The sequence below is a fragment of the Dreissena polymorpha genome, chromosome 3, assembly GCF_020536995.1.
Source record: "Dreissena polymorpha isolate Duluth1 chromosome 3, UMN_Dpol_1.0, whole genome shotgun sequence".
In the NCBI taxonomy this organism is placed as follows: Eukaryota; Metazoa; Mollusca; class Bivalvia; order Myida; family Dreissenidae; genus Dreissena; species Dreissena polymorpha.
In genome coordinates, this window is record NC_068357.1 from 101299541 (window position 1) to 101324526 (window position 24986).

Consider the following 24986-nt stretch of genomic DNA (forward strand, 5'->3'; position numbering starts at 1 on the left):
ATAGTGATAATAACAATGATGCTAAAGACATAGCATACATAGGAATTTATCTCAGGCAAATAATAGACCGATAAATACTCTATTTAGAAGATTTAGTAATAATAATAATAATAATTATTATTATTATTATTATTATTATTATTATTATTATTATTACTATTATTATTATTATTATTATTATTATTATTATTATTATTATTATTATTATTATTATTATTATATACTTTCAAATCAAAGTGTAACTTACGATTTGCCATTTGTTTCATTTTCATAGTTAGGACACAGGAGTTATATCACTGATCATCAAACATTCATCAAGCAAATTGTCAATATCAATACTATCATCATTTTCATCCTCATCCTGATTGGTTTTATCCTCTTGCAACTTTGTACAGAGTATGTCCACTAGCTCACTGGGGGAAATGTCACTATCAGTCCACACATATTCGATTCCGTCTGCATCACGTTTGTTTACAGCCACTATTTTAAACATCAGGCATGCAGGGATATCTTTCATGGGCGTGTAAACCAAATAGCTCGTCTTGTGTGAATGTTAAGGGTTGCTTTACATTGAAGTAGCAAACTTCAGTCAATAGTGACGCATGAGTTCAGAGTATTACCTTTGATCTCACTTCATTACAGAAAGTTTCAGACCGGAGCTATATTCACATCTGAATAATTTGGCGTTCCATACATATAACATACACAATTATCAACTTCCAGTAACAATATAAAGAAGTGAAACTCCAGCTGCTGGAGCAGTATTGAATTTTCATTAAAAACAATTAGTTGGTCCTTTATTTAAGGCAAGTGACCGATTGCCCAAACAGTACAAAACAGCACAATACAAACCAACATAAACACAAAATAGTAACAAAATAGTAACAAGTCATCACTACACTCCTGTGTTTCACGAAACTTGGCAAAGGTACGCATTAAGCCTGTATTTTTCTCGAGAAGATTTACTGGACCTACTTTTCCCCTTCTCACAAATGCGCTCACTGTATCGCAACCAGTAAAGCAGTGAATTGCGGGCAACACTGAATAAAAGTCATTTCCCTTTGCTTTTACCATCTTTTCTATGTTGATGAGCATTCGTTTGTTTCCAGTTCCGGTATCAAATAGGATTGAAAGCCAAATGTGTTTCCAATATCTAATAAGAAGCACTAAGGGTGATCTTTCAATTATGGTTTTGATGTCGGGCTGAAATTCTTTGATATACATGCAGTGCTAAATAATTATTATATCTGCTTCCTCTTGAGAGGAAAACACATGCATTTACACCGGGTAAGTAAATTAGAAAAGTTAAATATTTTAAAGTCCAATTTGAAAAAACTGTGTATTAACATTGCAAACAATGGTATTGGCCTACATGTAGAAAGAATCCTGACAAAAGTGAGCGAAATGTGGCTCCCTGAAGTAGAAGATTGGGCAAAAAGGGCCATGTTCAGGCATTTAGTGGAGAAAAACTGCTTTAATTTGCAATAATGAAAGGATTTATACAAACTTACACATGTCTGCCATAACCTCTCAGCAGGGTTTCTCCAGAAAACTATTTCTTGTGGAGAAATTTGCGTTTTTAATGACCATGTTGGGAAAACATGGATACCATCTGGATAAGACCAGGAAACCTTGTGTGAGCTGTGACTTTGTAATTCTTTTTGGTGGCAAAAACCCTAATATCCAGCCTTTTTGTTGCAATTTCTTTGCTTTGTAGAGGCATAGCGTAAGTGTATGTGGGCACATATGCATACAAATGTACTTTTAAATGCCTTATGTATTATCAACAGTGCCTTTTCAACATTCTCGTGTTTTATTTCTTTTTACCAACACTATTTTGGAAAATGTAAAGAAAAACTTGACTGCTTTGTCACATAAATTAATTGGTTAGGTACATATAATGATGTTTTAATAAGTGTATATGGGGGTTGTATATATATAATATTTACCCCAGAAAACCGTTCGCGCGTCAGTTGATCCCCGCCGGTGTGTACTGGCATTGGTTCGATGTGTGCCTTGTTACAAACAGAGATAACAAGCTCTTCATAAATGTCTAGTATTTCCACAACATCAGAGTATTTTTGTTCGTTTTTTGACATAACTGGAAGTGGGATTACTTGTTGTTGTTTTTTTCTACGTAACTCTGGATATTCAGAAAATTCACCAGGGATTGGTTTGCTAGCCGTTTCCTTTGCAAACTTCATCTAGGGGAAGAACTCATTCAGGACTATGGCAACTAGCTTAGAAATATTCATTGTCAGTATATCAATATCTTTTTGTTCTTAAAGGAATGCGGACACAGGCAGTGCTCGCAGGTAGAATTGTGGTATCTGGTGGGATAGATGACAAAAACTTAGGTTTTGTATAATTGCAATTGAGCCAAACCAGTGCTCCATATGAGCCGCATTCCTCTGGAATTACGTTCAAGGGATACACCTACATGAAAATGTATGCTGTTACCAACAATTATAAACTTCTTTCTAATGGAATCAATTAATTCAGTGTTCAAGTGTCCAGATATTTGATCCATTGTATACACCATCCCTGAATGGCTGAGAGTGACACCCAACGGCTGCATTCTGTCATACACCTAAAGGGATCAATGAGTGTTAGGGATTCCAATTGTTTCTGAATGTATTATTTCTTTTAACCGTTTAATTAAATGAGGGATTGAAAAAGACAATTTGTATACTTTATTTTATTTATTCGTATATGTTTACAACCGAACACAGGTACTTGAAACAAGAAATATCTTTAAAAAGATATACGGCGTTGATTGTGGTTGGATTGTGAATGGAGTTTATGGAAGGTAAAGATTTAAATGAATGAGATCAAGGATAGCTAATATCTTTTTCTGTGCAGTTTTTAGCTGCATCAAACGCAGTACGGGATGTAACGCGGAGTTTTCGCGGCTTATTTTACATTATTACATATTGCTGGTCATAAACCTATAGATACAAAACAGAAAACCAAAGTCAACCGGTCACATGCAAAGTCTCCGTACATATTTTTAATATGTATACGCGCGTTCTTCGAACAAACCTGTTTGAGTGGCATTGCTACGTGTATTTGATTCGATTATTAACAGTATCGAGAATCATCGCGCTCATACTTAATACATTAGTCAATATGCTGCAATAATACATTAGTAAATATGATGGAATAATTCTTGTTAATTAATTAAAAATAATATTTATCGTGGTATTGTTGAAAACACATTAAGAATCTATTATTGACATGCCATAAAATAATATCGCTGGATATCTTCATTTCACATCTTTCTGGTGGTAAAGAAAATTCCAGTTCACCTAGTTCACGCTATAGCGTCTTTATTATATAACTATTTTATTTGAATTCTATTGGACGCTAACAAAGGTCAGGCTAAGGTGAAAAGCTGGCGTATACAGCTAACACCGAAAAAAATTGTTATATATATACGGACCCAAATGTTTTTTCGGCGTTAGCTGTATACGCCAGCTTTTCACCTTACGTGACCTTTGTTAGCGTCCAATAGAATTCAAATAAAACTTCCCGCGGCCAAGTACAGATGAATACACTGCATTGACTGCAATGGCTGATTTGATAAAACCACTAGAACATTGGAAACATGCCCGCGTCTTTGTAAAACTGTTTTACTGCGTGTTCAGCATGAAACAGACTTAATAGATAGAACAGTTTTACACTCAATCTCGACATCAATACAGTTTGTGCGTGCACCTTTTATTTTCAGAGGATTTCCCAGTGCGAGAACGTTGTGTACTTAAAGGCCATGTTCTCATATTTAGTACTGACTTCCATATTCCTGTCAACATGTTATATGTAAAAGTATAAAGAGCAGTGGAAGCGATGCCTCACTTTAATGCATTGCATTTCAACCCGCGAGGTATAAGGGGTCAATTCGCGGTTAGTGTGTTTGAATGTCAGAGTTTATATACAGATCAGACCTTATGTGCTGATCGGAGTTCGCGGTCAGTAACATAATCGTTATATAATAAAGACGCTATAGCGTGTTCTAGGTGAACTGGAATTTTCTTTAGACCAGAAAGATGTTAAATGAAGATATCCATCGATATTATTTATGGCATATCAATAATAGATTCTTAATGTGTTTTCAACAATATCATGATAAATATTATTTCTATTTAATTAACAAGAATTATTCCATCATATTTACTAATGTATTATTGCATCATATTGACTAAATAATGTATTAAGTATGAGCGCGATGATTCTCGATACTGTTAATAATCGAATCAAATACACGTAGCAATGCCCGATAAACCACTCAGACAGGTTTGTACGAAGAACGCGCGTATACTTATTTAAAATATGTACGGAGACTTCGCGTGTTGACTTTGGTTTTCTGTTTTGTATCTATAGGTTTATGACCAGCAATATGTAATAATGTAAAATAAGCCGCGAAAACTCCGCGTAACATCCCGTACTGCGTTTGATGCAGCTAACAACTGCACAGAAAAAAATTATTGGCTATCCTTGATCTTATTCATTTAAATCTTTACCTTCCATAAACTCCAACCACAATCAACGCCGTATATATTTTTTCGGCGTAAGCTGCATAAGCCAGCTTTTCACCCTGACTTGACCTTTGTAAGTGTCCAATAAAATTCAAATAAAATTTCCCGCGGCTAGGTACGAATGAATACACTTCATTTATTCCATTGGCTGATTTGAGTTTACCACCAGAACATTGGAAACATATCCGCGTCTTTGTAACACTGTTTTACTGTATGAAACAATTTTATCTCTAATGAAAAGGCTTAATAGATAGAACAGTTTTACACTCAATTCTCGACATCAATACAGTTTGTGCGTACACCTTTTATTTTCAGAGTATTACCAGCGCAAAAGCGTTTATACTTAAAAGGCTATGTTCTCATATTAAGTACTTACTTCCATATTTCTGTCAACATGTTAACATGTAAAAGTATAAAGAGCAGTGGAAGCGAGGCCTCACTTTAAAGAATTGCATTTCAACCCGCGAGGTTTCGGGTCAAGTCGCGGACATTCAGAGTTTATATACAGGTCATCACAGGAGTTCGCGGTCAGTAAAATAATCGTTATATAATAAAGACGCTATCCGTGAACTAGGTGACCTGGAATTTTCTTTAGACCAGAAATATGTTAAAAGAAGATATTCAGCAATATAATTATGGAATGTCAATAATAGATTCTTAATGTGTTTTCAACAATACAATGATAAATATTTTTTTTAATAAATTTAACAATAATTATTCCACCATATTGCCTAATGTACTAAAGTGATATAATGAGCATGTAACAGTTTATAGGTGTCTATCGCAACCGTTGATTATTTTTTATGTTTCTACTTCATATACACTTATAGTAATTAATGCAGCATCAACATACTAAAACAATATACCAGAAAGAGAAAAATAATGCATTTGAATATTAACCGTACTTTCGTTTGACAACTGATCATGCGTTTACGAGTTGAACCTAAATTTAGTTTTAGTGCAGATTTGTTCATACGACACAAAGACACAATATTGTTTTACGGATCATTTCGGCTTACAGGACTGGGTGGGTCACGTAAGAATATCGAATATAAAATATATTTTTATAAACAACTGGTAGCAAGGTGAGTTGCAGATAATTGATCAGTAACCACATTTTAACTAACTATTTTGACCTGTTAATTCTTTTCAGCTCAATTCAACAGTGCAAAATGCCCATAATATCACTTTAAGCATGAGCACGATGATTCTCGATACTGTTAATAATCGAATCAAATAGCAATGCCCGACAGACCACTAAAACAGGTTTGTTCTCGTGTGGCCGGTTGACTCATATGTTTAAATTTCACTTCCATTCTTCTTTTGGTTTTCTGTTTTGTATCTATAGGTTTATGACCAGCAATATGTTATAATGTAAAATAAGCCGCGAAAACTCCCCGTAACATCCCGTACTGCGTGTGATGCAGCTAAGAACTGCACAGAAAAAGACATTCGCTATCCTTGATCTCATTCATTAAACTATTTACGCCGTATATCTTTTTTAAAGATATTTCTTGTTTAAAGATATTTCTTGTTTCAAGTACCTGTGCAACCGAAGCTAGGAACCAGACTAGACAAAACACCGCAAGTAAGTAATCGATTCTCGTTGTGGTTCATTTCATCTGAAACCGGTTTAACCGCATTGCTTTATAAATAAATAAATAAACAAACAAATGTACCATAACCTGTCAAAATAGAAAACAAAACACATTTGGTTTGTTTGGTAAGTGGTATTAAGTCATTTTTACATATTTATTCACTGAAAACAAATGTTAAATTAAAACAGTATTAAATGAAATTTCTGAAGGCAACTGCAATTCCGAATAGATCGAATGAGACGTTGCGCCGTCTTTGTACTCATGTCATGATGGGATTCTTCAGTCTTCTTCAATTCATAGTTTTTGATTACTATTTGTTTCAATAATTCAACTCTCAGCTTTATAACCCAAAGGGTTGCTAAGAGTTGCAATGCAGCGTCTTGAAACCAAAGGTTCATAATTTGATCACCAATTAAAGGGGCCTTTTCACAGATTTTGGCATTTTTTGAAGTTTGTCATTAAATGCTTTATATTGATAAAAGTAACCAGGGCCCTCAATCCATTTTAGGGGAAGCGGGTCGCTATCCTCATGAGGGGGAATTTTCGCGGCGTTTCCCTTTTTGGGGGATTTTTTTACCTACTATCTCTCATTATTACATTTGTACATGTTTACACTTTATTCATTTCTTTTTTCATAATTTAGTATGTTTGACAAGATTAAATTGAAATAGAATTGAGATATAATAATCATGAGACACATTTTTCTATAAAAAATAAAAAAATGAAATAAAAAAAATTCAGGGGGAATTTTTTCCCCCCAAAAGGGGAAAAAAGTATACTTTTCAGGTGGGGGACTGCGGCCGAAATTCAGCCGCAGATGTGATAGATTGAGGGCCTAAAACATTGGATCCAAAATTCTCCAGTAAAAAATCAAGAATAAAATTTCAAAAAGAAAAAAGGTAAACCTCAGCAGGGCTTGAACCACTGGAGTCCTGGAGTAAAAGGTCTCCCATTTAGACCTCTCGGCCATCCTTCCAGATACAATGTTTTATATAACCAATTCTCGTAGTTTCACCAAATATAACTACAACAACAGAACTCTCCAAATTATTAATTCGTTTCGCGTTGCAACGCTTTATAAATTTCAGGTTTTTAAATCGTCAAAAGATGCATATAATGGCTATTTTAGAGCATGGTAAATGTTCAGTAATACTGTTTCCTCACAAATATCATAACTAAAATGAAAATTTGCGAATCTGAAACAACTTTTTTCAATTTTGTCAATGTACCCAAACGTGAAAAGGCCCCTTTAAAGGGCTAACTGCAAAAAATTATCAATGTTTACCTGACAAAAAATAAAGTGCAAATGGCACCATAAAATCACAAAAGAATTGCTTTTTATTCACTCTGTGTTTTTTTCGTACTCTATCATGATGAAAAAAGTGTCCCAACGATGCTGATTTTAAGTGTCTCTATCAGTTAGGTTGCAGTACACCAATTGTTGAATATTGTGATTTTCTATGTAGCCCAAGTCCAATTACAATGCCAAACATTTATACTGTTCCAAATTTCAACATAAAAATTTAAACAAGAAAAGCTTTATGAAACATTTTTTTGGTTTATTTAGGGTGAATGCAAAGGATAACTTCTGTAGGTTGCCATTCAGGTAAATTAAATTTGTCTTTAAAGCTATAGGGGCCTTTTCACAGATTTAAGCATGTATTGCAGTTTGTCAATAAATGCTTTATATTGATAAATGTAAATGTTGGATCTAAAAAATCCAGGAAAAAAAAACATGAATAAACTCAAAGAAAGAAACAATAAGTAACCCTCAACTGGGCTCAAATCACTGACCCCTGGAGTAAATGGATTAAAAGTCACCCGCTAAGACCACTGGGCTATCTGTCCTCACACAAATGTTAATGCATTTTATACTTTATATAAGTCATCCTCGTAGTATCACAAAATATAACAACACTCTCCAAATTGTTCAATCGTTTTACATTGCAATGCTTTATAATTTTCAGCTTTTCAAATCGTCAAAAGATGCATACATGTATAATGGATATTATAGTCTAAGAACATGGTAAATGTTCAGAATTACTGTTTCCTCTTAAAATTCATAACTACAACAAAAATTTGCGAATCTGAAACCATTTATTTATATTTTTTTATTTACCAAAACTTAAAAAGGCCCCTTTAAAGTTAATTCATTGCTTTCCTTAAATTGTCACAAATGACCCAACGTCTGTTTAGGGATGCGCACTGATCAGTTGCAGAGCACTGCTTTGTGTTTATGAAGGGGTGCATATGGAGTCCCAGAGCCGTCACAGAAAATTATCTGGTTCTGGGAATCTATTCATATGGACTTCTCTCTGAGAAGATATAATACAATAGTGTATCAATATTTGTATATGGTATGTTCTTGTTGAGTCATGGGTCTTTTTGAGTTGTGGTTATAGAAATCTGGTAAAATCCTGTGATATATTGTTTGCATATGCTGCACTTCGTTAGAAAAAAGGCTTTTTACACAGTCACCATCGTTTAGCAGATCAAAAATGCGACAAAAACAGGTAAATATTGTAATTCATCATGACTTGATACATTCTTATAAAATATACTTGCATGTCTATCTGTAGTATCAGCCCTCTTAATGAATACATATGAATTTTGGAAGTGAACAAATACAAAAACACGCATGTGTTATAATGTGTCAATCTATAGTTAAATGTGTATTCTTGGACATAACAACCAAAACTGCATTTATATCAGCATTGTTTTGACAAAATACTGGCTAGATTTAGCTCCCTCATGTGCTTGTTCTAAAAGTAGAATATTAATAGCTAACACGAAACTCCTTATCGTGTTGTTCTTAAAATATTTTAACATTTTTTTCAAATGTAAGCGGCATATAAACTATTTGATTAAACAACCGTGTGCTATTAATTTATAAACAAACTAACGTAGTTGTGTGTAACGTAATTTAAAAATCATAGCATCACCTTGGAATAAACATGACCTTCTTTCCAATGAACACCGGAAATCACGAGAATGATCATCAAAATAGTCATGTAGAACCATCAAATAAATTACAACTTCTAAAAACTGAAAAATAACATGAACTTTAAGCACTTCTTGCTGGGTTTTCTTTCAAGTCACAATACTATGGCAGGGAGGATACTATGAAAATAATGGTTATGTACCTCTTGAGTCGTGGGTAATTTTCATAAAGATCACAAATACTGTATTTATATATGACTATAAATCATTATAATCAGAATTATTCACCTTTGGTCTATATATTTGTTCCTTTTTTTCAAATGTTTAATGTCTGTTAACATCAAAATAATTGATTGTGTTGAAAGTGTCAAACCACCATCTTGAAAAATGTGGTTGTGATTGAGCTGTGGATTCTGATTGGCTGTTACTATTTTAAGATTTGCATGCTATAAATAACCTTTAAACCAACATGATAAGACATCAAGTTCTAAATATACCCTTCACCAAATTTGAAGACTTCCGGGAACGCCCTCACCATATTCAGGGACTGCTTGTACACCATAGAACGATATTAAACACATGTTTTTCTATCGAAACCTCATTTGGTCAAGACTCTGTCAACATCCCAAGTCCCAAAACACTGTTAAAGCAACATGCTGCTAATCTGCAACAATGGTGCTAATCTGAAACACAGGGGACAAGTTTTTAGATACTAGTAGTAGGTCAGTTGGAACTATTGTTTGTTCGTTACCACACACAGTTTTGTTTGCACTGTATAATGTAAGCATACATGTACATGTAGGCTCATTCTGGTAGAAAATTAATAATTTATTTTGTATATTACAAAATATGTCATACGTTGTTTTAAATCTTTTCCTCTCAGAAGCAAAGTAAAAATGGCTATGTGCAAACAGCATATAGAATGCGATCTAGAATGATTTTTGACAGGTGAATCTAGACTGACTGCAGTATGCAGTTAAAAGCCAAGTCAGGTTGAACTGTACTTGTTTTTCTTCTATTCCCTGTTTTACTGATCTTTGACCAATTTCAGGTATTGGTGTAAGTCACTTGTGCACTTATTACTGACATAGATCAGCAAAGCAAACCTAGATTCTACATGTATATGACTTAAATAGGGTTAACTATATTGCAAAAACAAATTAAAAAACAAGAATCCTACTATTGTCAGTTTAACTGTTGAGCTGTTATTTGTGCACATTTTAACTTTCCTTAAAGGTTATATGTTTGAGACTTCATATCCTTAAAGGTTATATGTTTGAGACTTCATAGTCTTGTCATCTCCATATCTACTACATTTATGGATGGATTTAAATTTAACTTGCCTTATTGTTAAGGGAATGATGAGGATGTGTAGATATGCCGACTCAATGCCAAGGTTGTACTTCACGGTCAAAAGTTTGAAACTCTTTGTTTGTGCCTCTAATATTTCCTATACCCTTAGAAGAATTTTCATGAAATTTGCACAAGGCATGTTAGTGAGTCATGTTGGCTCAAGGGGAAGGTAGGACTTTAAGGTCGAAGGTTTGATTCACCATGTCATGTCTGCGACAAATCTCCTTTACTCTTTAAAGGATTCTTATGAAAACTGCATCAAATGTTTTACAATGTAGGCATAGATACAATGTGCAGAAGGCATGATTCAATTATGCAGGCTAAAGGTGAAAGTGATACTTAAAGAGCAAAGCTTTGAGCCTCCATTGTTGAGTCCTATCCAAGACCTTTTGGCTGAATTTCACCAAACGTGTAACTTTAAAACTTAATGACATTGAGATCATGTTTTAAAGGTATAGGTGAGTCATGATGGCTTTAGGTAAAGGTTGTACAGTCTACTCTCGTTATCTCGACATTGCATATCTTGACTTTCTCCATATGTCGAGTGTCGAGGTAAGCTCATTGTCCCTTTTTCCTTCTTTATCTATATTAATACACATCGCACATCTCGAATAATTCGATTTCTCAATATAAAAATTTGCCCCGAGTCCCGATTTTACATGTATTTACTGTCGTTTATCTCGAAGTGCGAATAACTGTCGCAGTGTCGGCAAAGGTGAGTGAGAAATTGTTTCTTTGATACTTCACCGTCCCGCTTCGCCCGGCTGCTCCCGATAATGTGCGGTAGATAATTTATCTGTTAATTGCATCAATGACCTTACGTGTCTAATGTTGTAAGCCATTAACACTTGAGTAAGGCCTGTCACTTTAACTGCAATGAACTGCAATTAATACACAGCCTGCCGAAAGGCCGAAAGACTTATTGTTTTTACGAACAACATTCCAAAATGCATTGCCAGTTATATTTTTGCGTTTATAAAGCATCACAAATTTGCAGGATGTTGTTCTATCCCAGAATGGCTTTTCATTTTTATTTTATCCTGTACTATATAATAAGCGATTGAACCTTGCATTTAAAACTACAAAATGTGCATGTACAGTTCAGAATTGTTTTAACATCAAAGAATCGTAAGAAACGCGCATTGAATCTCATACACTAATTGTTACGCCTTTTGTGAGTATTATGCCACACGGTGACGGCTTTAGTTAGACCACTTAGCAGGTATTTAGATGTTAAAACAAAGGTAAATTTTGTCTCATTTTTTCTTTGAAAACGCCTAATCAGATATCTCGAGCTCTCATTATCACCATATTTTTTCTTGTTCCCGCCAACTTTGAGATGACGAAAGTAATTTCATGGATTGAAATAAAGAAAAATATTGAATTGAATATATACAATAAAACTGCATTTAAAGATTAGTTGCAAAAAAAGCCCAGATTATTATAAGTTTTATTTCTTATTCCAACGTCAAACAATAATACTAGGGTACTAGTGAAAGATATATATGATAACTTATACCTGACACACATCAAGCACATAACAGAGGTAACAATATCCCAGAAAGAGAAAAATAATGCATTTTAATATCAACAGTCGAATTTGCCAGCATGTATATCATGCATGTACGATGTGAATCTAAATTTTGTTTTAGTGCAGATTCGTTCATACGACACAAAGACACAATTTTGTTTTACGGATCATTTTAATTTCCAGAAACGATATCTCTTTATAAGACACACGAACACTAACTCTGATCCTAATAAAAAGACAGTTCAGCTCGGCTTAGAGGACTGGGACAGTCATGTAAAATATCAAATATATAGAGAATACATGGTTGGTGCCGAGATGGAGAAAGTTTATCTGGTGAGGCTTAGAAAAAGAAAATTGGGCGAGCTTTAGCGAGCCTTTTTTTCTTTTTCGGGCCGAACCAGATAAACTTTCTCCATCTCGGCACCAACCATGTATTCTATTTATCCTGCTTCATTTAAAATTATGCCGCTAACACATTTTATCAAAGACAAATGATTAATTAAGATAACAAAATAATTATTCTGGTCAGCTCCTACATGTTCACAACCATTCCTTACGACCCAATTACTACCGATTATGTCACGTAAAAATAGTTCCACATTAAACTGGTCCTTTTAATACTTTCCTATTGAAATTATGTGAACAAATAAAAAATGAATCGAGAATGAGATATTTTTATTGTTGGAAATTGAAAACAATGTGAAACAGCAAAACAAAAACTGATTTTTATTTGTTATCATGTGTCACAGCGCGCGTAGGAATACACTACTTCCTGTTGACCGGAGATAGGAAATTTATTCGACCCTGCTTTATTTGGTCAATGTTTGCAACAGAGGCAGGATAAAATATATATTTTTTATAAACAACTGGTAGCAAGATGAGTTGCAGATAATTGGTCAGTTGCCACATTTTAACTAACACTTTTGACCTGTAATTCTTTTCAGTTCAATTCAACAGTGAAAAATGCCCATAAATTCACTTTAAATAGACAAACAGGTAATATAATACATAGAAAGCATATTCATCATTTATTTTTCCATCAATCTTTCACATTAACAGTTGTTGCTGATTGTAACAATATACTTTTCTGCAGCAGTACTATTACACTGGCCATGTGGTCTGATGGATGATTCACCTGATTAGCAGGGCTGGTTTGGTAATTTAGCAGAAAGATGATGAATTGTTTGTTCTGGTTCCATGATAACTTACTTTCTATATCTTTCATCATGATTGAGAGTTTTTGTCTTTTCATAAGTTCACCTCAATCTCTTGAATTGTTAATAGATAACTCATATTACTTAACCAGTGAAAAGGTGTTATATTTGTATGTGTTTGTATGCTTTGTTTTTATTTTTTAAGATAAGTTTTTGGATATTTTTAGCACCAATTCGCAAAAAGAAATGCATCTTTGAAATGTGCAACTGATTTTTGTGTGTACTATTTCTTAAAGTTTGACCCTGATTGGTGATTCCATTTATCTCAATTTAAATGATACTAATTATACATAAGAAACCATATTTTATCATTGATAAAGGAACAATTTTTTAATAATTATTTATTCTTTAAAGAAAAATATGAAGATTTTAGTTTAAATAACTAGATATTGACATGTTTTGTTGGGTGAGACATTTATACACATGTTGTTGAACACCTTTGTTGGTAAGAGCAGATGCAAACTTTATGGTTAACTTGCAAGTAGGAAATTAATATGTGCTATTATACAGGAAGTTGTTGATGTGATTACTCACCAAGTCAGCGTGAAATTGAAGTGGAAAACATTTTTGTTCAAGTATGCTTTGCTTGTTATAAATGTTGATAATATTAGTGTATAATGTATTATAATACTCTTCATAGATATTTAGTTGTGTTTCATTATGTTTTGTAAAAATATATTAATAACATAGGTAGTTGTTGGATATGGTACACGTAAATATTGTACTGTGAAAATATTAAGAGACTGATCTTAATTGAGAAGTCATAACTCTTGTGTTACTCTTAAATACATTTTTTATTTATTTTCTGCAATGATTTTATAATAAGAAATGACATGTGGTGTGTTTTATTTAAAAATGTTAAAGCCAAACTTAAGTGTCATTTGTTGAAATGTGTTGCTAATCTCTAATTTTGCATATGGCATACTAGTAGATACCCACACTGTACACTACCTGGTAATTATTAAATATTCCTGATATGAATGATATCAATGTACAAAGGAGAGAAAAATGTCATATTCATAGTCATGTTGGAAATGTAGACAGATTGTGTGTCAGCAACCTGCTGGTGAAATTTAATAAGAAAACCATTAATGCTGAAGAAGCTTTATACATAATTATGAGGTACATTACATGGTGTGAAAGAGAATGTAAATTAAACACTCTCTCAATTAAAAATAAAACAGCCTGTCTTTTATCATTTTGTTAATTATATCTACCATAGTTAAGTGCCTGACTTGAAATAATATTTAAGTATGTTTATAACGTGAAATATACTAAAAGTATATCACATTCTTGTTTTTAAGAGATAGAAGTTAAGTTCATGTAAATAAATTCATATAGAAACATAGAAGATAATATTTGTAGAATTTGATTTCTGATCTATTGTTAAATATTACTTTTGCACTTCAGTAACAGTTTTATTTGGTTGCATTTCGGTGACCGTGAAGTAACTGCTGAATTTATCTTTTGAAAAGCAATTCTTCTATATTGATTTAGTGTATGTAATGCACATGTTTTAATGTGTTTATATAGATTTATGTGATTATCATTATGCAACTATTAAATATGGAAAGCAAAACTTTAAAGTGAAAGTATAAAAAAAGTTTGTTTTTTGTCATGCATTAAATTGAGATCACTTCCATCAAATGCTGGTATAAAGGAATCAGCTTATTTATCAGATTTCTTGTTGTGGGGAAACTACCTATACATCTTTGTAATGTGTCATTGCAGAACGGGCAACATACTGACATTCATCAACAGTATTATAGGCTTAAATGTGAACTTGGTGACTAAGTAATCTGGATAATTGATGTGTCAATCACATGGTTGCTGAGTCAATATTATTTAAGCTGATGACCAACATGTATAAGAGACATATATAATAAAACCCCAAAAATGTTGGGCTATCCTATAGAATTTGACAGCAAAATGTGTCTATGAAGTGAAGGATGGTGAAGGATGGCATGTTTTTGTTGGGAAATGCTTTTATCTTTTTATGTCCCTCACTATAGTAGTGGGGGACATATTGTTTTTGCCCTGTCTGTTGGTCTGTCTGTTGGTCTGTTTGTGCCAACTTTAACATTTTGCAATAACTTTTGCTATATTGAATATAGCAACTTGATATTTGGCATGCATGTGTATCTCATGGAGCTGCACATTTTGAGTGGTGAAAGGTCAAGGTCAAGGTCATCCTTCAAGGTCAGAGGATAAATATATGTGGACAAAATCGCTCATTTTATGAATACTTTTGCAATATTGAAGATAGCAACTTGATATTTGGCATGCATGTGTATCTCATGGAGCTGCACATTTTGAGTGGTCAAAGGTCAAGGTCAAGGTCATCCTTCAAGGTCAGAGGTCAAATATATGTGGCCCAAATTGCTTATTTTATGAATACTTATGAAATTTTGAAGATAGCAATTTGATATTTGGCATGCATGTGTATCTCATGGAGCTGCACAATTTGAGTGGTGAAAGGTCAAGGTCAAGGTCATCCTTCAAGGTCAGAGGTCAAATATATGTGGCCCAAATTGCTTATTTTATAAATACTTTTGCAATATTGAAGATAGCAACTTGATATTTGGCATGCATGTGTATCTCATGCAGCTGCACATTTTGAGTGGTGAAAGGTCAAGGTCATCCTTCAAGGTTAAATATATGAGTCAAAATTGCTCATGTAATGTCACTTCTGCAATATTGAAGCTAGCAATTTATATTTGAAATGCATGTGTATCTCATGGAGCTGCACATTTTGAGTGGTGAAGGGTCAAGGTCAAGGTCATCTTTCAAGGTCAAACACCATATAGGGGGACATTGTGTTTCACAAACACATCTTGTTATAAAATGTCTCATTATCAAGGTTCTAAAAATTACATCCATGTTCTAAAATTACATCCAACAAATGTCTTTTCCTATGACCACCTACTTTTTAGCTCACCTGAACACAACGTGCTCATGGTGAGCTTTTGTGATCTCCTTTTGTCCGTCGTCCGTTGTGCGGCGTCAACATTAGACTTGTTAACTCTCTAGAGGCCACATTTATTGTCCAATCTTCATGAAATTTGGTCAGAAGATTGGTCTCAATGATATCTTGAATGAGTTCGAAAATGGAAACGTTTGCTTGAAAAACATGGCTACCAAGGGGCGGGGCATTTTTCCTTATATGGCTATATATGGCTTTAGTAAAATCTTGTTAACACTCTAGAGTCTAGAGGCCACATTAATTGTCTGATCTTCATGAAACTTGGTCAGGAGATTTATCCTAATAAAATCTTGGACGAGTTCGAAAATGATGCTGGTTGGTTGAAAAACAAATATCCGCCAGGGGGCAGGGCATTTTTCCTTATGTCGCTATAGTAAAACCTTGTTAACACTGTAAAGGTCACATTTATTTTCCGATCTTCATCAAACTTGCTCAGAAGATTTGTCCCAATGATATCTTGGATGAGTTCAAAAATGGTAACCTTTGCTTGAAAAACATGGCTGCCAAGGGGCGGGGCATTTTTCCTTATATGGCTATATATGGCTGTAGTAAAATCTTGTTAACACTCTAGAGGTCACATTTATTGTCCAATCTTTATGAAACTTGGTCAGAAGATTCATCCCATTAATATCTTGGACGAGTTCGAAAATGATGCCGGTTGGTTGAAAAACATGGCTGCCAGGGGTTGGGGCATTTTTCCTTATATGGCACATTTGCCTTGTTAACTCTCTAGAGGCCACATTTATTGTCCAATCTTCATGAAATTTGGTCAGAAGATTGGTCTCAACGATATCTTGGATGAGTTCGAAAATGGTTACGTTTGCTTGAAATACATGGCTGCCAAGGGGCGGGCATTTTTCCTTATATGGCTTTAGTTAATTCTTGTTAACACTCTAGAGGCCACATTTATTGTCTGAGCTTCATGAAACTTGGTCAGAAGATTCATCTCAATAATATTCTGGACGAGTTTAAAAATGATGCTGGTTGGTTGAAGAACATGGCCGCCAGGGGGCGGGGCATTTTTCCTTATATGGCTATATTAAAACCTTGTTAACACTCTTGAGGCCACATTTATTTTCCGATCTTCATGAAACTTGCTCAGAAGATTTGTCCCAATGATATCTTGGATGAATTCAAAAATGGTAACCTTTGTTTTAAAAACATGGCTGCCAAGGGGTGGGGCATTTTTCCTTATATGGCTATATATGGCTATAGTAAAATCTTGTTAACACTCTAGAGGCCACATTTATTGTCTAATCTTTATGAAACTTGGTCAGAAGATTCATCCCAATAATATCTTGGATGAGGTAAAAAATGGTCATGATTGGTGGAAAAACATGGCCGCCAGGAGTTGGGGAAGTTTTCTCTATATGTATATAGTGAAAACTTGTAACAGTCTAGTTATCTTCCATGCTTTTCGGAGAAAAAGTGGGGATATTGTGGTTATGTCCGTCCGTCCTGGCAACCTGCTCCTCCTACACTATTAGCACTAGAACCTTGAAACTTACACACATGGCAGCTATGAGCATATGTGCGACGGTGAACTATTTGGAATTTTGATCTGACCCCTGGGTCAAAAGTTATGGGGTGGGGCCGGGTCAGAGATTTTTACTCATTTTTTAGCTTATTTTACTATAATTTCTTCATTTTTACAATGATTGTCTTCAAATTGATACTGAACCTCTCTTATGACAATACGGTCAATCTCAACTATGCATGGCCCCTGGGGCGCCCCGCCCACATAGGCCACGCCCAACCAAAATTGCCTTTTACTATAATTTCTTCATTTCTGCACCGATTTACTTCAAATTGATACTGAACCTCTCTTATGACAATACAGTAAATCTCAACTATGTATGGCCCCATTACCAACCCTGGGGTGCCCTGCCCACATAGGCAACGCCCACCCAAAATTGACTTTTACTACATGTGTATAATTTCTTCATTTCTACACCGATTCACTTCTTATTGATACTGAACTTTTCTTATGACAATACCGTCAATCTCAACTATGCATGGCCCCATTACCAACCCTGGTGCGCCCCTGGGTCAAACATTCGGCGTGGGGATACGCGTCGGCCTCTGCCGCGCCATTTCTAGTTGTGATAAGCCATAATGTTAAAGAAAGATAACTTGTACATACTTTCTAATAGTTAACTAATAATTAACTCCCTTGTATAATAACCTGGGACTTCTTTCACAAAATGTGGTGTACATAAAGACAGTAGTTTGCATGCAATTTATTAAACCTATGTCATTAAACAACTGTACGGTACATGTACTAATGCACTGTAGAGCCTTATCTTTGATCTTTACTGATAAGCCAAGTAAACCTACTGTGTTTTGATGTATTTAACAGACTACTGTGCTATGAAACTGTTTCCATGGCAATTTTGTTATTTGGCGTTTTCTAAATTAGAAAGACTTTTGATTGAAATAACTTTTGTAAATTCTTCTTATTTTTTTCATTTGAGTCACTGGAGTTTTCCACTCTCCATCAATTGTGTTCTTTAGATTAAGTTAGACTTATTTTATAAACTAAATTTTTGAAGGAACTTCTATACTAACAGTAACTAATATTTATATCAGTTTTTTTGACAGATTGTGAACTTCTTTTTACATTCATTAAGGTATTTGCTGTATTTGTTCATTTTTAACGATGCATAGATTCTTTAGACTAAAGTAAGTTATTTTCATTAAAGCTGCTTTGGTTTTCACTTATAGATTAATTCTTTGAGTGTATTCAGGAGTATCTGACTGGATGCCTTTAGTTAATTGAATTACAACCAGTAAGTGTGTTAGAAATACCGTATTTTACCATGCATAGCGCGCAGTTTTTTACCTTCAAATTTCAAAATAAAAATTCAGTGCGCGTAATACATTGACACAACGCTTTCCTGGTTGCTTAATTGCTAAAAATCCATTTCGTAATCGTAAATCTTCACAATTGCCGCCATTTTTGTTATTGCAAAGAAACTACACCCTATAATGTTATAGACTGAAGGGGCCGTTGTCGAAACAACAAATAGCGGGAAAGGTTAGGAATGACCGGGGTAGTAACATTTTTGACAAAAATTAAAAGATGAAAAAAATATCTTTGTTGGTGTTTTTCACACTTCTTCATTGATTGTTCATTAAAAAAAATCGAGGTATATCGATCCCCTGGCCGCGGTATTGTTTGTTAAAGTTTTTGTTGTCATGAAAACTCGTTGATTTACAACGCAAAACGTCTTATTTGAACTGAGGCTAATTATTTCAATAATATTTCTCAACTTCGCTTTTGCTTTATTTTGATAATTTAATCCAAAGTTTAATGTTAGCAATTCCGAAAATGTGCACTCTATGTGAATTGACAGTTTGACGTCATCAAAGGAAAGCCGCTTCCTGTCTGAAGCAATAAAGCGACAAGTTTCTCGCCGACAAAATTGGCTTCCTTTGTCTAGCAATCAACATGCCGAACCAATCGTGTGTTTGTTCCTCAATGGCAATCGTCCAATTAAATAATAGCACATGCAAAGCTCCGCCTTCGAACCTTTTGCAGAGAATTAACGGAGGTGGAGTTCAACGGTTTATTGAGCAAGTGTTTTACGTAAGTTGAGTTCCGATTTGCCGAAATTACTAGGCCCTAAGCATTGAAACGACGAATACATTTATCAATGATTTTCCGATCTCTGCATAAATATGCTACTGTGCGAGTATACTACGTAGGTTACAAACCAACAATAGAGATATAGACTCGTTTTATTTTCTTTCAATAGAGACAAACAAATGAAATTTGTCAAATGGCTTTACGCCGATAACGCCAACTGTATGGAATTGAGCGTTAGGGTGTATTCTTTGTCTTACTATAAATACTTATCAACTAGACGCAGTGCAGGCGCGAAATACCGGGTCAAACTGGATTTATTGGGGAGCATCTCTTAAAGGGGAAATATTTAAGTCAATGAAAAATAAAATGGGATCCACAGACGATTTGTGTAAAATTGGACATTGAGATGTTGCGGGTCTGCAGAAGATGTCATACGATGTTGTGAGCGGCAGGTAATGAAAATGTTACACTGTTCAAATGTGAGGAATAGGTAATAGTGGTTCGAATTTAACGCGCAGGGGTCTTGAAAAAACATGCGCAGTGCGCGGCAATAAGGACATAACAGTGTTCTTGAGAGAATAATCTTAAAAATTGTCAAAAATATAGTGCTATGCAACCCATGCTCCTGATCGTTTAAATGCTCCCTACTTTTAAACAAAAAATTAAGCGCCCGAAAAACTCAGATTAAATGATTGCGCAATATAAGAATGGCGGCCATTTTCGGCCAAATTTTCAGGTTTTTGGTCTTGAATTCTTTTTTTTTCTCCATGTTGGTTTTAAAAAATCGCATGCGCGTTATACATGGAAGCGCGCTATACATGGTAAAATACGGTAAGTGTCTTTAATTAGACTCGATAAATATTTCCGTATTACATAAGTGCTCACAAAGTTACATAACTTGTAACCGTCCCGTGACCGGTTCACTTGCGTAAGCGAATGAGACCGCACCACCACAGTTGTTTATAGTAAAACATTGTGAATACTTTTAGTCACATTTTTAGTTCAATCTAAATGACACTTGCTGATCTTCACACATGGTGACAATCTTTATGAGCATAATATTTTTTGCTCATGGTGAACTTTTGTGATCACCTTTTGTCAATTGTCTGTCGACGTTGTGCGTCATGAATTTGCCTTGTTAACACTGTAGAGCCACATTTATTGTTGGATCTTCATGAAACTTTGTCAGAAGATTTGTCCCAATAATGTCTTGGACGAGTTCAAAAATGGTTCCAGTCTGTTGAAAAACATTTCCGCCATGGGGCCATTTGTTGTTCATTCTTCATGAAATTTGGTTAGAACATTTGTTCTATTGATATCTTGGGCTGCAAAGAACAGGTCATTTCTTTTTATCTCAGGTGAGCGACTTTGGGCCTTTCAGGCACTCTTGTTTTAACTTCTGCCTGTTGGGAAATGGTTTTCAGTCTTAGTCTTTGTTTCATCTGTTCACCTCCAGGGGACATGTTAATACTTAGTCAATTTATTTATGATAAAAAAGTAATAATTTGTATGTTTAATTTGATATTTTGAAATTTTTAGCAGGATTGAGGTCTTATCATGGTAGTTAGTTTACTAACTAACACTTTATTGCTGGTTCACCATTGCACATTCTGGCAGTAACTGACAACTGCCCTTCTTAAATCAAAGGTAGTGGTAGAATGGCCATAGAAAAGATTGTATGACCAGTTCCCACACAAGTTAATTGGCAGGGCAGATGACCTAACCCAAGATCCTCAGATACCAACTCAGCTGGCGGGCCTATAATCACTATCATTATTATGAATATTATTATATAAAAAGTAATATAAATTAAATGTAAAATATAAAAATAATTACTTCTTTGCATTGTAAAAACCTACATAAAATTCCACTTTTACACCACTAGTAAAATATAAACCGTTTTTTCACCCAATTTCAGGAAATTAGAGATGGATTACCTCCCATAGTTCACCGAGCTCTTCAAGTGGAAGAAAGATGAGTGTGTGGAAGAGGCTTCAAAGAGTTGGCAAGGCAGCCTCCAAGTTTCAGTTCACTGCCTCGTATCAGGAATTGCAAGTTGAAAGTTCTAAGAAATGGTGGGTGTCTGTGAAAATTAGGGATGGCATCGAATACCAATATCGGTATTCGAATGTTCGCAAATTCATTCAATCGAATATTCGAATATGCGCATAAAACAGCAGGATTGATTATCCCCCGCCAGAGGCGGAGGGATATTGTTTTGGCGTTGTCCGTCCGTCCGTCCGGCTGTTCGTCAGCCCGTCTGTCCGGCACTTTTGTGTCCGGAGCCATATCTTGGAAGTTCTTTGGTGGATTTCATTTAAACTTGGTATGAGTATATATATGCATAAGAGGATGATGCACGCCAAATGGCATTGTACACCATCTGTTAAAAACAGACTTATGGCCCTTTGTATCTTGAAAAAATGCTTTTTAGTGTCCGGAGCCATATCTTGGAAGTTCTTTGCCGGATTTCATTGAAACTTGGTATGAGTATATATATGCATAAGAGGATGATGCACGCCAAATGGAATTGTACACCATCTGTTAAAAATAGACTTATGGCCCTTTGTATCTTGAAAAAATGCTTTTTACTATAGGCACTTTTGTGTCCGGAGCCATATCTTGGAAGTGCTTTGGCGGATTTCATTTAAACTTGGTATGAGTATATATATGCATAAGAGGATGATGCACGCCAAATGGCATTGTACACCATCTGTTAAAAACAGACTTATGGCCCTTTGTATCTTGAAAAAATGCTTTTTACTATAGGTATTTTTTTGTCCGGAGCCATATCTTGGAAGCGCTTTGGCGAATTTCTTTGAAACTTGGTATGAATATATTCCTGCGCCAGAGGCGGAGGGATATTGTTTTGGCGTTGTCCGTCCGGCTGTCCGTCCGGCACTTTTGTGTCCGGAGCCATATCTTGGAAGTGCTTTGGCGGATTTCATTTAAACTTGATATGAGTATATATATATGCATAAATTGTGAAGGCTTAAGAACCTTCCTTTGTCTTAGTTTTGTGTTATTGTCCTCCGTCCGTCCATCTATCATTATGTTCATCCGTCCAATTTGCACCCATCCTCAAACAAAGCATATGTTGCGGGGGATACCTTTCAGGCCCTCTTGTTTTACCTTGTTATGTGTTAATTTCCATTGGTTTGTAAGTTATATCCGTTTGCTAAATACGAGGCTGTTTATTAACGTTGCTATCGAAAAATTGTATCGCTGTCGACTAATACTATGACCGATACTGTGATCGGGCACAAAAAGAATGAAAAACATCGTGTCATAGAATTTTATTTTTTAATGATTCCACAGATTTGTAGCAGACCGCGCATATGTAAAACTAAGTTTACACACATAACATGTTGCGGTCTTCTTATCCACAGACCGTGTAAAGTATTCCATACTGCAGAAGGGGCTGGTGGCATTTTCAGATTTGAATTATGATTCCTTGATGATTGTTTAGTTTATATCATCTGTTACTTTTGAGTAATTTACATATTTAAATGTCTGTTCAAACTCATGATCACAAAAACTAATTTATTATTCGCAAGTAAATTGAAGCCCTTAATTGGTACCTAATTGACAAACAACAGTTCAGGCCCTTTCTTATAGTAAGTATATTGCATTGCGCGATTTGAGTAATTCACACATTTTAATTGCTGTACATACTGTGATCACAAAACTTGATCATTATTCGCCAGTCAATTGAAACCGTTAATTGGCACCCCATTGGCAAACAACAGTCGGGGCCTTTTTTTGAGCGTGTATATTGCATTGCGCAATCAACACTGATACGGGCCGCGTTATCAGTTTGACACGAACAACGTCAAGTCAAACATGAAACTCCCAGGTGATTTCGGTTGCTTTTTAGTAAGCGGTTCGCAGGTCATAAAATATTGGTGAAATTACGTTTGGATAATAATGCAAATATGCGAATATCATTTATTATTCGAATGCTGACCATTCAATCGAATATTCGAATAATTTTGCCATCCCTAGTGAAAATAGAAAGGTTGATAATATTTTGGTTTGACAAAATGGAAGACCTGTGATGTTAAATAGGCGTATTGAATGTGACAATGCCTCTAAATAGAAGATAAATATTTAAATAGTGCTGATTTTGCATATATTAAACATTTTCACATTCAGTACTATTTATCTGGTTGCAATATTATGATTAAATGATGATATTGTAAAGATAAAGCTACATGTCAAAAATGTTTTTCATCACACTGTTTCAGTAGTACATTGTATTCAAATTCTACTTTACAGAACTGGACATGTACAATTTATAGCAGTACTTCATGTACATTTCATTCTTTATTATTTTACTTCTACGACTGATACCTAATGTTCTTTCATAGCCATTTTTTATTGCAAATAAAATGCTTTTAAATTTAAAAAAAAACACATCAATTTTTAATAAATAATCTAACAAATTCAATAACAACATTTATTTGGAATTATGTAATGTAAACAGTGATCAAGTTTTCACTTCTTTCAGGCATAAGAAAATAAGTAGTAGTGAAATTTGGGATGTAGTATGATTGCTTACAAGGTATTTATAAAATAAGAGTGTACATATGTGATGTTAAAGGGCTAATTTAAGATTAACTGTGTCTACATGTTATCGTTCAGGCAACCAAACAAGGTGTGCATTGTCTGGACCAGAAGAAATCGTCGGAAGTCTACCATGGTATGGCATGTTAATGATAATGTTATGCAACTAGATAAAACCTGAGTATGAAATGCTTGTTTTCTGTTAATTGTGAATAAAAGAAATTCAATAAAATTTGAAAACATGAACATTTTGCTTTTAAGACTAGGCCTTACAAGTTTTCTTACTGCTGTAATGAAATCTGTACACTCTCTCTCTCTGATAAAAATTTGTAATGTTTAGAAAATCTGTATTTAACTGAACATTGTGTGCTGGTACATTAATTCATATGTAAATTTTCCCTAATATTGTCCAGTAAAAGATATTTTAAAAACTTTTTTCAATCAGGCAATTGCAAACCTACCTTCCTGGGAACGCTTTACATTGAAACAATTTCAATTGCCTTAGTTGAGTTAATAAAAAAACTTTAAAAATGAAAATTATTTTTATTTAATGTAATTAATATACATAATCTAAATTTTGCTCCTAAGATTATTATTTCAATACTTTTACATCAAAATGTATTACTTAAGTTACAATATACATAAGACTTTACTTACGGCCCTTTTGGTATACCAGC

At 34.5% G+C, this 24986-nt stretch overlaps 1 protein-coding gene across 10 annotated transcripts in view; it reads left to right on the plus strand.

The window, feature by feature from the left end:
- Positions 1 to 6147: 6147 nt before the first annotated feature.
- The window catches only part of LOC127870789 (EH domain-binding protein 1-like), an 81524-nt gene continuing 62685 nt past the window's right edge, over positions 6148 to 24986 (plus strand). For 7 of the 10 annotated variants that reach the window (XR_008044910.1, XR_008044912.1, XR_008044909.1 and 4 more), the window contains exons 1-3: positions 14003 to 14293; positions 21662 to 21818; positions 24388 to 24445. Coding sequence is in view for 6 of the 10 variants with exons in the window: in XM_052413268.1 (XP_052269228.1) it covers positions 21718 to 21818; positions 24388 to 24445 (159 nt within the window). In the remaining 4 variants the exon portion in view is untranslated. Of the gene's footprint in view, positions 6259 to 13640; positions 13747 to 14002; positions 14294 to 21661; positions 21819 to 24387; positions 24446 to 24986 lie in introns of those variants that run through there. The other 3 variants (XM_052413269.1, XM_052413270.1, XM_052413272.1) reach the window with 3 other exon arrangements.